This window comes from Notamacropus eugenii, chromosome 1 (genome assembly GCF_028372415.1).
Source record: "Notamacropus eugenii isolate mMacEug1 chromosome 1, mMacEug1.pri_v2, whole genome shotgun sequence".
In the NCBI taxonomy this organism is placed as follows: domain Eukaryota; kingdom Metazoa; phylum Chordata; class Mammalia; order Diprotodontia; family Macropodidae; genus Notamacropus; species Notamacropus eugenii.
In genome coordinates, this window is record NC_092872.1 from 674,632,105 (window position 1) to 674,647,147 (window position 15,043).

The 15,043-nt window shown below is 37.0% G+C and overlaps 1 protein-coding gene across 2 annotated transcripts in view; it reads left to right on the forward strand.

The window, feature by feature from the left end:
* The window catches only part of PRKD3 (protein kinase D3), a 91,665-nt gene that overhangs the window by 60,761 nt on the left and 15,861 nt on the right, over window positions 1–15,043 (forward strand). For both annotated transcript variants that reach the window (XM_072635862.1, XM_072635861.1), the window contains exons 9-14: window positions 86–209; window positions 1,196–1,273; window positions 5,876–6,152; window positions 8,085–8,137; window positions 9,561–9,633; window positions 12,248–12,354. In XM_072635862.1, the coding sequence (XP_072491963.1) occupies window positions 86–209; window positions 1,196–1,273; window positions 5,876–6,152; window positions 8,085–8,137; window positions 9,561–9,633; window positions 12,248–12,354 (712 nt within the window). The remainder of the gene's footprint in view (window positions 1–85; window positions 210–1,195; window positions 1,274–5,875; window positions 6,153–8,084; window positions 8,138–9,560; window positions 9,634–12,247; window positions 12,355–15,043) is intronic.

The window sequence follows — 15,043 nt, forward strand, 5'->3', positions numbered from 1 at the left end:
AACAGAATTCTGATCAGTTATGGTGTAGATGATTTCTTAAACTAGATTTTAAATATTTCTAATTAATTTTAAACATTTTTCTTAGTCCATCAACAAGCAATAATATTCCACTAATGAGAGTTGTACAGTCCATCAAGCACACAAAGAGGAAAAGCAGTACAATGGTGAAAGAAGGTTGGATGGTGCACTATACCAGCAGAGATAATTTGGTTGGTAATTTTATAATTTAAATGCATTCATGTTCATTAGAAAATGTCATTACTTGTGTACTCTTTCAAAGAATGCATTAGGGTGTTGATCATTTTTATGTATTGAGAGGAATTTTACAAGGTAAAACAAATAATGGTTTATATCCATAACTAGGGAGGGAGGTAGAGAATTCCTAAGGAGTCAGGAGGAATGCCATGAAAATGATTGATTGAAAGAAATTAGGGTCTTTAAATAAAGGTGGAAGGAACTATAATTCTAGCAATGCACTACATATGTGCTAAGGTGAAAAGATTAGAAGGCATTTAAAAATGTGTTTTATTTAACAGGCTTTTGTAGAGAGAATGGGTATAGGCCTTTTGTTTTTAAACAGAGAAGGATAATGCTTCAGTTGCAAGTGGATAATTTTAGATTAGCTCTAAAAATTTTATAGGCAGGAGTTTTGAGATACTTAAATCGGTTTTAAAAGGCTCTATGAAGAAGCTCTTCAAGAAAAAGATGAGACTTCCATATTCTTGGATGGTTTGGCTAAATTTTTTTTTCATTTAAAAAAATTTAGTATTTTGTTTTGTCTCAGTTACATATAAAAACAATTTTAACATTCATTTTTAAAATTTTGAGTTCAAAATTCTCTCCTTCCTCTTTTCCCCCATTCCCCCATTGAGAAGGCAACCAATTTGATATAGGTTATACATGTGTAGTCTTGCAAAACACTTCCATAATAGTCATGTTGTGAAAGACTATTTCCCTCTGTTCTATTGGATAAAGTTTTTTATGTCGATAATAAAGATTCGCCCTTGCCCTCCCTAAACAAGCTTGTTATCTAAGAGAAAGCTTGACTGCTTATGAGAATGAACATGCTAACAGTCTGGTATGTTAGAGTGGTTCTATATTATGAGTGTGGAAATGCAGTTATGTAAGTAGTTAAAAGTAAGTATTCAAAACTCAGAGCACCCTACCCTTTTTTTTGTTTTGTTTTGTTTTGTAGAGAAAGAGACATTACTGGAGACTTGACAGCAAATTCCTTACATTATTTCAAAATGAATCTGGATCAAAGTATTATAAGGTAAGGACTTAATGGTTTTTCAGAATGTTTAGTCTTTCAAAAGTATATGAAAATATATAGAAACTATGAATTCATTAATTACAGTAAATGATATTTATTGCTTTTTATACACATGACCTTATTTTTGTTATGCTTATTCTTTCTTAAGACACTAGTTTTAAGATAGGTGAAAATTTTTTTAGCATAACCATTTTGCATGTGATGAAATAGCTGAGAGGCATTGTTGATAGAGCGTTGAACTTGGACTCAAGAGTGAAAAGGAAAGGGCATAATCGTTTAAGCACTTCCTGTGTGCCAGGCACTGTGCTAAGCACTTTACAGATATTATCTCAAGTCAAGAAGAATGGAGCTGGAGTTGTGCCTTGGACACTAACTCTCAGATTCAGTGTCCTCATTTATAAAATGGGGCTAAAAATGGCACCTGCACCTTAAGTTGCTGTGACATGAAAAGCACTTTGCAAACTTTAAGGTGCGGTATAAATCTTAGTTATTACTACCACTACTACTAGTACTACTACTACTACAATGAATCAGTATTAGATCTTTTAACAGTAATGTCTCCAGGAATACAATTTGGAACCTCTGATCAGTGTAGTATGTATGTTTTATTCATAATTTTTACTTAGCTCTATTATCTCTCTGTCTGCTTCTGTACTCTTGCCCAACTGGTATAGATTGTGAAACCTCTTCTTGTCCCATGCCCTTCCATGAATCCTATATAGATAATAAATCCAATAGACTGCTTCATTTTTTTTTTTAATTTCTTGGACTGTCCATTCTTGTTATGTTATTGATCATCTCCTTTTTTGGGCATGAATATAGCAGATGATGCTTTTTATACCAATTTTTGCCCATGGAACATTGTTGTAATGTTACAGCCTGCCTCCACTTATCATATGTTATCCCATTGTCTTGTAGTTTTGATTGTGTCTAGTTACAGCTTCAGTATTTCATTGTGGCATGGAATTCATTGGGTTATCAAAAGGTTTTGCCAGCAGATTGCAGGCTCTGGCTGGTTCTGTCATACTAGAAAAAACCACAGATATAGTCCTAGCAACACAACTTGCCTCCTCACTCACTTCTCAGAAGCGTATCACTGCTACTTTGGCCACTTTTTGATGAATTGTTTGGCCTGGCATCCCATGAGACAAAACGTGATAGGTAGTGGCCCCAAGTCCTGTTGGCCTACTTCTTTGCTTCAGGGATAGGGGACAAGGGGCAAGTGTTCCTAAGAATCAGAGGACTCTGATGGCTGGTGTGCTAAATGAGAGGCCCTTGTGTTGTAGAAGATTCTTCTTCAAGAGGACATAGAGGACCTGAATCCTCTCAGTCTTAACATTCTTACTGTAAATGAAATGAGAAGGATGATGAAGTCTCAACTAAGAATTATGGCAGGGTTGCATCAGAGAGTCTGTCAGAGGGCAATGAGAACACTTCATAGGACATAGATAGGGCCATATGTTGTTGTACTTAGGATAATGCACAAAGGACCACCATGAAGATGATTTCCACTTAAGTACCAGCATCTGTTAGAGAGGAGGAGGGGAGAGAGAAACTCTTTAAAAAGATTTGGTTACATGCTTGTATGTATGCTTCCATATGGACTATGTGTTAGACTTCATCCAAGATGGATACAATCAGCTTCCTTCCTAGTGTTTTTCCTATTCTAATACTAACAATCAGAAAATCACTGATTATATATATTTAATACTCTGTGGTCTTCATAGAAATGTGGCCAAAGGGAAAAACAGTAAAAAAACATGCTTCAACAGTAAGAAACACTCACAGATATATACATACACACATACATACATTCATACACATATATGTATATAAAATCAGACACTGACACAGACTCTAACCATGTCCTCAGGAAATCTAGCTGATATAAATTTGTCATCGCGACTAAAAGATGAAAACCAACAGAGCCTACTAGCCACCTTAGCCAGCAGACACTTGATCTCCTTGCCAAGTGAAGAGCTATGGAATTTGAGGACTAGGACATAAGTTTCTAAAACCTTCCAGAGAAGAATTGTAAAAATTATAGAAAGGATTACATTATAAAACATGTATAAGGAAAGGAGAGAAAATGGAATTTACAGATGAGAATTCAGTGAAATTAAATTTCAAGGGCACTTAGGGATGAATCTGGAAAGAGCGCGAATAGATGAAAAATGAAAAAATCTATAATCAATTTCCATGACAGACTCCTCTCTGTAGGGGCTTGTGGAGTCCCGTGGGAGGAAATGCTGGTTCACATTTACTTGGAGCTGTAAGATTGAAAAGCATTTTACAGGCATTATCTCAGCCTCACAGCAACGGTGGGAGACAGGTGTTAACATTATTATCCCATTTTATAGATGAGGAAACTGACACTCTTGTGCCTTGTCCAGTGTCTGCTTCCCAGGGTAACTCTCTTCCTGTGTGACTCTGCTCCAGTGTGACACTTGGTCTCTCATAGAAATAGCAATAGAAGATAAAAGAGAGGTAGAGCAGCAGCCTGACCAGACCAGTCGTGTACACAGAGAAGGACTGTGCTGGAGGCAACCTGATTCTGAAGGTATTGAGGTCTCACCTCTGGATTACTAAGCACTTGGGAAAAAAAATCATACTGTTACCTCTCCTCCCAAAAAATGTGACCAAGAAAATGTCAGAAGTGTCAGAAAATGTGCTTGGAAAACTTTGGATCCATTCATCATTATAGAATTTTTATGGGCATAATCTGCATACACAATGTGTATGAGATGGGAATAGGTAGGATTTCACAAATGATATTCTATAGCAAAAACTTTTTTCATATTAACTTAAATTATACAGAATATAAGATGTTCATTGTATTTAATATTGTTTATTGACTATACAAAAAAGCATTTGATTTGATAGAGCAAAATGATGCTTTAAGACTTTTGTGCAATGAGGCACCTCTTGTATGTATGTCAGAATCATTGATGGTTCTTGCAGTGATGAAAAAACAGAAATAATTTTGTTCAGTGATTTTCTGATTGTTAGTATTAGAATAGGAAAAACACTAGGAAGGAAGCTGATTGTATCCATCTTGGATGAAGTCTAACACATAGTCCATATGGAAGAAGGATTCCCTGTAGATAGTGAAGTTCTCCAAATACTTTTGCTTGCTGACAATATTAAGCTACTTGCATTGCGCCCCAAAGCATTGCAGACCCTCCTAAATGAGATCCAGTCACTTTTTTTTTAAAGTTTAGCCTAGCTGTTCACACCAGAGAAATCAAATGGATAAAAGAATGCCTGTTATCCAGAATATTATTTTCAGTTGAGTGGAAGCACATTAAATTGTCCAGTGGAAAGAGATTGGAACATGTTAGGTAAAGTCAATTAACATGTATTTATTCAAAGCTCGTTTTGAGCCAGACTCTATGTTTTTTTAACTTTGCTTGGATTGAACCTGTAGATGGAAAGTGAGCTTGGCTCAGAACTGACTAAACTGGAGGAGAGCAGGGTGCTTTATCTTTGGGAAATTGTGGAGTACATGTCCTAAGCCCACATTCCTTCTGAAACAAAGGCCTTTCTTTTTGTCATCATTGATTTAGGACTGGAAGAGATATAGATAAAGAAGGAAACTGAGGCTTTGAGAAATTGAGTTGCCAAGAGTCATAGAGTAAATTCAGAGGCGGCATTGAACCCCTGTCATCATGACATTACTGTTGCTACCTGGTCCAAGGGCTGGCTTGAGCAACTTGCATCCTGACTGTTACCATCTACTTTGATGACAAATCCAGCTTGTCTTCCTCCATGCCTAGACCCACAGTGCCCATGTTTCAGCCAGACAGTTGTTAAGCAATATTGATGAATGTCATAACCAGAAAGATGAGAAGAGCCAAAAAATGGGGTGTTATTAAGCTATTGTCTTTGGCTCTTATTTACATCTCAGGAGGTAGACTGGATATCTGCTCTAAAGAGTTATTATTACTAACAGAAAGATGAATGGCTCATACAAGGATGACTTCCCCACACTCATCTTCTACTTTAGCCACATGACTCCTCTTTGATATTTTATAGGACATCATATATGCTAGGACCTCAGTAAAATATTCCTTAATCTGATTTGGTGGAGAGGCAGCTTGCCATTTGATCTTGGGTGCATCACAGCCTTCCAGTGCTCCAGGCCATTCTCTGGGGCAGGAAGTTACAGAGAAGGCACTTGTAATTTCTGTATCAGTGATATTACAGGTCCAGTTCATAGCCCCATGATTTGGTGACAGTTGGTAAGAGCAAATGCTGGTAGCAACAACAAAGCCCCCCTTCTACATTATCTCCTTGTCTCCAAATGAGGCGTGGCAGCCTCTTGGATAAGGAAGTGTTCTCTTTGCCAGACTCAATCCTAACCTGAGGCCTGGACCCTGTACCTCCTCCTCTCTGTCATGCCTCTGTTGATGCTGCCAGCTTGCTCAGCCTTCGAAAAGCAAGTCAGTAAACCCAAGACTTGTTCTTGGCCATGTACTCCTGGCTGCATGCATTGTACCCCTTCTTGCTTTTCTTGTCTGCTAGGAATTGAGATCTTAAGTTACTTCATTTGTCTGAACAAAGGTTTATTCACATTTTTCAATACTTTCTTTTTTATTTCAGGAAATCCCACTTTCAGAAATTCTCCGCGTGTCTCCGCCACAAGATCTTTCTCATATTTCTCACGGCAGTAACCCACACTGTTTTGAGATCATCACTGATACGATGGTGTACTTTGTGGGTGAGAACAATGGAGGTAGCTGTCACAGTCCAGCTTTGGCGGCCACTGGAGTGGGCCTTGATGTGGCCCAGAGCTGGGAAAAGGCCATTCGTCAGGCTCTCATGCCAGTCACCCCTCAAGCTAGTGTTTGTACTTCTCCAGGACAAGGCAAAGATCACAGTAAGCAGCTAAACTGTTCAGGACAATTTTGGTCTGAATGCATCTAGTAATATAGCACATCACCTCGCGATTTCTTCATTAAGATATTATTTCCCATTATTATCCCTTGCATCAGGTAACTCTTAGACTGTTTTTTTTGCTCTTCTTACATAAATGTTTTTTATTTTTGTCTGAATTGTGTGCTGGTCTAAACCAGTTATAGGGAATTAAATTGATAGAGGTAAAGTTTAAGTTCTACCAGTTAAACATAAAAAAATTCAAATGATTAACCCTTTATTTCCTAAAGAAATGAAAAAATTAGGTTTTGGTGTCTTGCTTTCTACAGGGGCCCTTTTCTTATACTCCTTTGATGCCATTTACACTGTGTATGTCTTGCAGATTGAGTTATTTACATACTGTCTCACTCGTTAGGATAACAGCTCCTTAAGGGCAGGGACAGTGTTTTTGCCTTTCTTTGGATACCTAGGACTTAACACGTTGCCTAGCACATAGTGATGGTTGATGAAAAGGAAATTTGTCATATTAATACCGTTAATTTTGTAAAATCTTAAATTAACCTTAAAAATTGAATAGTCATAATGAGACTTATGGCACACCTCTCCTTTTCTTAGTATCTTGTAATTTTATAAACTTTGAGGGTGAATACCTTAGTTTGTTTACTGAACTTAAGGCATAATAGTTAAAAAGTATAGAAGAGCTTCTGTTATAATTATTTCATTTGAGCAAGTATTTGGTGTTTCCTCTGTCGGCACTGTGCCAATAGCCTTAGAAGAACCCCTCCCTGCCCTCAGAAAGCCTGTAGTCTAGTTGTGGAAGACATAACATACACATGTAAATGAGTTAAATAGCATGAGGCAGTATAAGGTTAGTTACTAAATCCAATGGTGCAGATAAGTACTGACTGAGTTCAAAGGAGGGGAAGAGCAATGTGGGTTTGAATAGTCAGAAAATGGTTGATAGAGGAAGTGGGGCTTGAGCCTGAGCTTGACAGGAGTAGAACCAGAGAGGCCTTTGGTTAGATGAAGACAATGAGTAGCCCTGTTCTAGGAGAGAAGGGCATAAATAGGGGCAGTGATGAAGAGATGATGATAGATGGGAGCATAAAGGTCAACCTGACCACCTCAGATGTTATCTGAGGAGCTGTAGGAAATGCAGTTGGCCAGGGAGGGAGGGGCAGAGAGATAAAGGGCCTTAAAAGGTCATCTGAGGACCTCTAAGTTTCCTCCTGAAGACATTTGGAAACCGCTGCCCTTCTGAGCAGGTAATGCCAGAAATAGTGCTTGGAGCAGCACTGTGCCCTTTCTTGTTTTAATAAAGGTTTGAGTAGTTAGCCTAGACTTGAAGGTTCCTTGCATAATCTTAATATTAATTTCATGACCATTAAAAATTTCATGAATATTATATTTGCTATTTAGAAGTTACTTTCAGAGAATTATTGTGACAATCTCTGTTTTTTGTCTTCTTTTTGCCTATTATCTTACATCTAACCTTTGTTAAGAAAGAAGCATGGCAGAGAGGCCAGGGGAGGGGTCAGATCTGATGCTCATGTGACCTTGAGGATGTCATTGCACTGCTATGGGCCTCAGTTTTTTCATCTGTAAAATAATTTGGATTAAATAATTTCTTATAGCTCTAAATCTGTGAACCTGTAAATCTCTTTTTGATGAAGTTTTATAAGTTTCTCGGGCTATAAAAATAACCTAATTCTTTTATCTGCTTTTGGGCCATGTGTTCTCCCCTTTTCCTCCATGTTTTCTTTTTCTTGTCCATTTATTGCACATTAAGTCTGGAAAACAGTTCATTTCATAATCTTGGGTCTATCTTTTTCCTTTGGTTGCAATATTAAAAATCATACTGGATCATTGTTCAGTTAAGTGGAATATCAACATTTTCTTGTGCTTTCCATTAATTTATTATTTTCACATTTTACAGATGAGTTGTCTATTAGCATCTCTGTATCAAACTGCCAGGTCCAAGAGAATGTGGTAAGTAATAGTCCTAACAAAATGCACAATTTAGCTTTAACACCTTTATCCAGTGTACAGGTCACTGTTCTAGGCTCTGTGGGGGATAAAAAGGTGAATAAAACATGTTCCCTCCCTTCCGCCAGCTTATGATGGTACATACATGTGGGTACATAACTACAATGAAAGGCAATATGCAATAGAAGTCAGTCCTAACAACTGGTCAATGATAAATGATGTAGAATATGATACAATATGCCTTTGTGAAGTGCCTATTATGTATGGGAATACTGGTATGAAGCTCTATGGGTACAAGTAAGAAGAAGGAAACTGAAGGGTGGGGAGGTGATAGGATGATGATAATAATGGTGATGGTGATGGTGATGGTGGTGGTGGTAGCAGTGGTGGTAGAGGTGGAGGAAATCTGGTGACAGAGAGATGGTGAGGATTCTGAGTCCTCTGTAAAGGGAAGCTTTGGGAGAAGATCCTTGGTCAATCCTTCCGTCCTCCAGTCCGGGGCAGCTGAAATTTTACTGCTGAGGGGCAAGTAACAAAGCTGAAGCGATCTCTGTGAGGAGGAGTTTCCTGGTGATGAATTTATGGTGTGAAGTGGGTGATGATGGTGTAGTCAAAACTAAGCAAAGCAGCAGGTAACAGATGGCAAATGGAGAGATATCTGGGAAGAGCGGTACAGACAGTTTATAAGAGGTGGGAGAAGGAAACAGTTGCTTCTTATTTAGGGCATTGGGGGAGAAGTTTACATTAAGGTTGACTCTAGAAGAATGTCTAGAATTTTGACAGACATTGGTGGAGGAAGAGTTCTGTTCTGTTTGAAGGTAATGTTATGAGCAAAGGCCAGAGGCAGGAGGCCCAGGAAACATCCAGGCACCAGGACAGGTTCATGTTTTTCGAAGCTTAGGTTGTGCATCACACCCTCACACTGTCAGCTTAAACTTGTTAAATATGAACTTTGGGAGATTTCCTTTGAGTTATAGGAGGAGGGTGTGTGTGGGGGGGAGGGGAGGAAGTTTCTTTAGAATGAGGTATGAAACCTTTTAATAATGATATAGGGCAAAATGTTTTTATTCTTAATCATTTACTTTTAATCCTACACCCAAATTTTGTGATACATGTTTAAAGAAACAAGTCAGTTTTAGGCAAGTTCTCATAAAACAGTGTAATACCCTTTTGCAGTGTGGTCTCAAATTAAGATTTAAAGCATAATAATAGGGCATTAATTCTCAGACACATAGTAAAGAAAACCTACATTTTGGAAGTTACAGTTTACTTTTTCTGTAGTATTTTAAAAAAACCCTGAAAGCTAGCATATTTATCATAGTGGAAAGTCATTGGAGATATGTGTTTATTAAATATTAAGTTATTAATTTAAATTATATTTAAATATAAATGTTAAATTATTTATTTATTGTTTTTCCTAAAATAGGATATCAGTTCTGTATATCAGATCTTTGCTGATGAGGTGCTGGGTTCAGGACAGTTTGGCATTGTATATGGAGGTAAGCCATTACAAATGGACTTAGTTTTTTTAAATCTATTTTTATTGATGTCTTTTGTTTTTATATCACTAGCATTTCCCACTGCATCCTCTTCACCCCACTCTACCCAGAGAGCTCTTTCTTGTAATAACGAATAAAAAAGAAAGGGGGAAAAAGTTAAATAGAACTAGCCAACATATTGAGAAAGTCTGTTGTTACTTAGAGTATTCAGAGGAAAATGTCTTCTCATCTCTCTTCTCTGGGACCAGATATGATCACTGAAGGTTTTCAGTGTTCAGTTTTTGTTGTTTTGTTATTCCTTCAGTTTACCCTGTGGCAGTTATTGTGTGTATTGTTTCCCTGATTGTACTTACTTCACTTTTGCCTCTGTTCATATATAAGAAGGTGTTCCATGCTTCTCTTTATTCATCATAATTTTTATTTCTTAATGCATAGTAATAGTTCACTATATTCATGTACCACAATTTGCTATATATTCCCCAACTGAGAAGCATGTATTTTGTATCCATTTCTTTGCTGCTACAAAAAAAAGTGTATTCAGCCCTTCCTTTTGTCATTGAAGTCTTGGTATATGCTTAGTGCTGTCATCTAGAAGGTGGAACTTATGCAGAATTTTGAAGGCAAGAGATTCTAAGAGGAGAAGGGAAGAAGGAAATTTCTTCCTGGCATAAAGGACAGCCACTACAAAGTCTTGAAGGTAGAAGATGGAATTTCATGTTTGGGAGCAGTAAGAAGGCCAGCTTGTCTGGATCACAGAGTATGGAAAAGGAAATAATGTATAATTCTGGAGAAACTAGCCTGTGATGGGCTTTAAGAGATTAACAAGAACTTATCTTTGAATATGGAGCCATTGGAGTTGTAGAATAACATAATCAGACCTGCATTTTAGGAAATTCATTTTGACAGCTATTTGTAGGATGGATTGGCATAGGCTTGAGTTAAGGAGACCAATTAAGCTTTTACAGTAGTTCGTTTGTGAGGCGAGGGGGGCTTGAGGTGATGGTGGCTTTGTGAGTAAGGAGAAGGAGATGGATGTGAAAGCTGTTTGAGGGCTATAAATGACAAGATTTAGCAGTTGACAGGATATGTAAGGGGAGGGAGAGTGAGGGGTCAAGGATAATGCTTTGGTTATGAACCTGGGTGACTAGGAGAATTGTCTTGTCCTTGAGAAAAATAGGGAAATTTGGAAGAGGGCTAGATTTTGTAAAAAAGATGATATAATGTTTCAATATGTTGATTTTGATGTACCTGTGGAAATCTCATCTGAAACATCTAATGCTTGTGATCTGAAATTAAGTTCAGGTGAGAGAGTAGGGCTCGTTATATAGATTGAAGAGTTATTTATATTAATCTTATGTTTGCTTCATAAATAATTGTATGCTATCTATTACAACTTTCTATTTGAAAATTGTGTTGAAGCATTCTAAAGCTTTGATGAATTGATGATCTTATTGATGTGGATACTCACAAATGAGAAATTGGTGCCATTAAGTATGTGAAAAAACTGTTCCAATCTTGTCCAAAGTTCATTTTTGTGATTTTGTGTGTTTTCACTTAAGAGAGTTAGAGAAAGATCATTTATCACAAAAGTGTATAATTTTAGGGAACGAGGAATGCTGTGAATATTAGATGATTACCTTATTTGCATAATTTCTTCCCACTTAAAATTTTTATTTTATCAAGTCTCTATTAAAGTCTATTGTGCCTTCTTGTGGTATGGCAGCAGCTAAGAGTACAGTGGACATTACAGTTCTGGACTTGGAAAACAGAAAGAATTTGAATCCTGTCTGAGACAGGATTACTAGTTATTTGAACCCCAGGCAAGTCATTTAACTTCCCTCAGCTTCAGTTACCTCATCTGTAAAGTGTAGATAATTGCTCCCACCTCCCAGAGTTGTTTTGAGTATTAAATGAGGTAACATGTCAAGTCCTTTCTCATTCTATCCCTAACTCAGCTCTTCATTTTCTTGGTTTGTTGAAGGCTGTGCCAGTGAAGTGCCATCTTTGCCAATCTCAAAAGACTTAGAGATTCATTGTCTGCCATTGAAGGGCAGCTTTGGATCAGAGGCTCATTGCCATGCCACTGGGAGAGGCATTTTTTGGTCATAATTTCTAATGATATTTTCTTGAAGTGGATGGGGTTATAGTGTAAGTATTTTACCAAGAATATAAGGACCTGTAAAGAATAATGTTCTTAGTTACTCTACCAAGAAGGGTGAACCTGGAATAAAATGAAGTCAGGAGCCTAATTTTCTTCCCTAGCTAAACACAGAAGGCTCGATCAGAGCACATTAGCTGCTGTTACTACCTTTCTAAGCACTCTTTCTCTTACTTTCAGCAGTCATTTTTGCCTCCTTAAGTTGAGTCTCTTAAATAACCTTTTAGTAGGTAAATAAATACAGAAGGGAAAATACTACGTTCTTCCTTCTCACAATTAGTATGGAATTAATTAGAGAGGTGAATTAACAGAAATATTAGGAAGAAAATGCACAAATTAAGAATGTTTAAGTAAGCTTGCTGACGTCAGCTGGTGGACAGCTTTCCATTATAGTGTTTTATATTTGTGAGAGCTCCTATTTTAGCTCTATTACTAATTTCATTTCTTTTTCTCTAGGAAAACACAGAAAGACTGGACGGGATGTAGCTATTAAAGTGATTGATAAGATGAGATTTCCTACAAAACAGGAAAGTCAGCTTCGTAATGAAGTGGCCATTCTGCAGGTAAAATAGCAATATCTTTTGGATTTTTTTTTAAGTTTATATTTGTTGGCAGTTATTATATTTGTGGGCAAATATATATTATAAATTTGTTGGCAAAACTAATATCTACTTTCTCTGAACTCTCATGTGGTCAGTAGGTAGATGGCAAAATTAGTTTCTGGAACTATAATTTAGTCTTACTTCTCAAAATTACATTAAAAATGTAAAAAGATTTAATTTAAACCTAGAATTGCAGGGTAATAAGTAAGGAAAGCTATCTGCTATGTTGCATTCAGATAACAAATTCTAGTAAAATGTCTTCTTATGAAGTCACAACTCTGGATGCTCAAAGTATTTGATTCTATATTGTCTGTACTGTTGGGTATTTCATGAATGTTATTTCGCATTAATTCCAAAATGTCCAAGGTAGGAAGGATGTCATTGATCATATAGCCCATCAAATACTTGAAAAAAAAAAAGTTCCTTCTTCTGTATACCAAATAAGTGGCCATCAAACTTTTACTGGAATATCTCCAGTGAAGGGGAAACCTCTATTTATCACTGTGGGTCATTCTATTTTGGGGTTGGTTTAGTTGTTAGGAAGATTTTTCCTTAATTCAAATCTCAGTTTGCCATTTTGCAGTTTCTATCCCCTGTTCCTAGTTCTGCCCTCTGTCATCAAATAGAATAAACTTAATTCTTTTGTCCAAGTAACAACCCTTCTTGTATTTGAAGACAGTAATCATGCCTCTTCTATGCCCTCTCTTCCTTAGGTTCAGTAGCCATTTCTTCAGCCTCTTCCTGTGGCACAAAGTCTAGGCCTTTAAGTGTACTGGTTGTGCTCTCCAGCTTATCAGTGTCCTTCCCAACTTATGACACCCAAAGCTGAGCAGAGCTCTCCACAGGAGCTTTGGTCAGGACAGAACTATAATTTCCTTTTTCCTAGAACTCTTTTTGAATAGCCTAAGGGGAAATCAGATTTCTTTGCTTCTATATTACATTGTTGACCATTCCTGAGTTTGCGGTTCACTAAAAACCTCCATCTTGTTTCCCTTCTACACCTGCTTCTTCTAAATAAAGTATTTTCTTCAAGATCCACGTTCCCCTTTCATCCCACCAAGTCTCAGGGATGTTTCTTGTTTTTCCTTGTGTTATGACCTGTAGTTTTTCTTACTTATTTCATAATTTTAACATTTTTCAGAGGCAGTTATAGTGTTATTATAGCATAGTGTAAAGCAAATAATATAGACCACTAAAAAAATCAAAAGTATTGTTTGTCATTTTTATGAATTCAGAATCATTCTATTTAATTTAATTTTAGATTTATGAGGCTATTTTTGAAAGAATTATGTGTACCTACAAATCTTAGTAAAAATAGCAAATTATCAGTTTATTTTTATGTTTTAACATTTCTCATATGAGTCTTATTTTGTGTGAAGAGAAAAGTAAAATTCAGCTTGATCCTAGATCCTCATGGTGTTTCTAGTAGTTTTGACTACCAAAATTATATACACTAGAATGTTCTCTACTATGATGTGATTACATTCTAATTATGGTTTTCTTTGATGCCTATTCCAGAATTCAGCTGTTAAAGGAATTTTTAAATATTACTGAAAGATCACAGTTACTTATATTCAACTTTACTAGTCTGCAGACTGGAACAGAAATGAGAAATCTGGTTTGGTAGGGTTATATGTTTTAAGGCCTTGAATTTTGAGGCACTCTCAAAGTATATAGCTAGTCCTGGAGTCATTTAAGTCAGGAAGTAAGTACACAAGGGAGTATTAAAGTTTTGGATGGGAATATTTATAAGAAGTAGAGTGCTGTGATTTTGTTGAGAAAAATGATGCTGATTATGTCATGGGATGAAAAATGTTTTTCATTCTGGTAGCTATGACAATGTGTTTTCTGTTTTAAGCTCTACTCTAAATGCCTCAATTAAGTGAAACTAGAGAATGGCATCTCATAGATTAAAATTTTTAAAAAGACTTATCCCGTATGCCTGAAACCCTGGAGGCATTTTTTAAACATTTAAATAATAGTCTCAACCACAACTTCAGAGTCTCTCATCATGAAATAATTGATTCAGCAAGTATTAGCTCTGTGGGATTTTCAGCTGTTCTAAATTTAGAATAATTCCTCCAAGGATCTCATAATCTAGAAACAATTAGAGAAAAGAATCATAGAATCTCAGAATTGAAAGAGACCTCATAAGCCATCTACTGCAATCCCTAAATAGAAATCTCTGTACAAAGTACCTGACAAGTCATCATCTAGCTTTCGCTTGAAGACCTCCAGGGATGGGAAGCTTATTACCTCGGCCCAGTCAGCTTTTGGATTGCTCTCATTTTTAGGAAGATTTTCTTTACATCAAGTCTAAATTTGTCACTGCATCTTCTCCCTGTGGCTCCTGGCTCTGCTCTGTGGGGACAAGTAAGAAGAAGATCTTATCCCTCTCCCACATGACCGTTCTTCAGATTCCTGAAGAGGCCTGTTATGTCCATTCATCGTCTTCTGTTCTTTTGACTAAGTAGCTCCAGTTGTTTTAGTCCATGTTCACACATCAGGAACTTCAGCCTCTTCACCATCCTTGTGGGTCTTCTCTAGACACTCTAGCATTTCAGTGCCCTTCCTCAAACACGGTGACAGAGCTGAACAGACAACTTAAGATGTCAGACCCCCAGTCCTGGAGGAGAGATCTCTCAGTGCA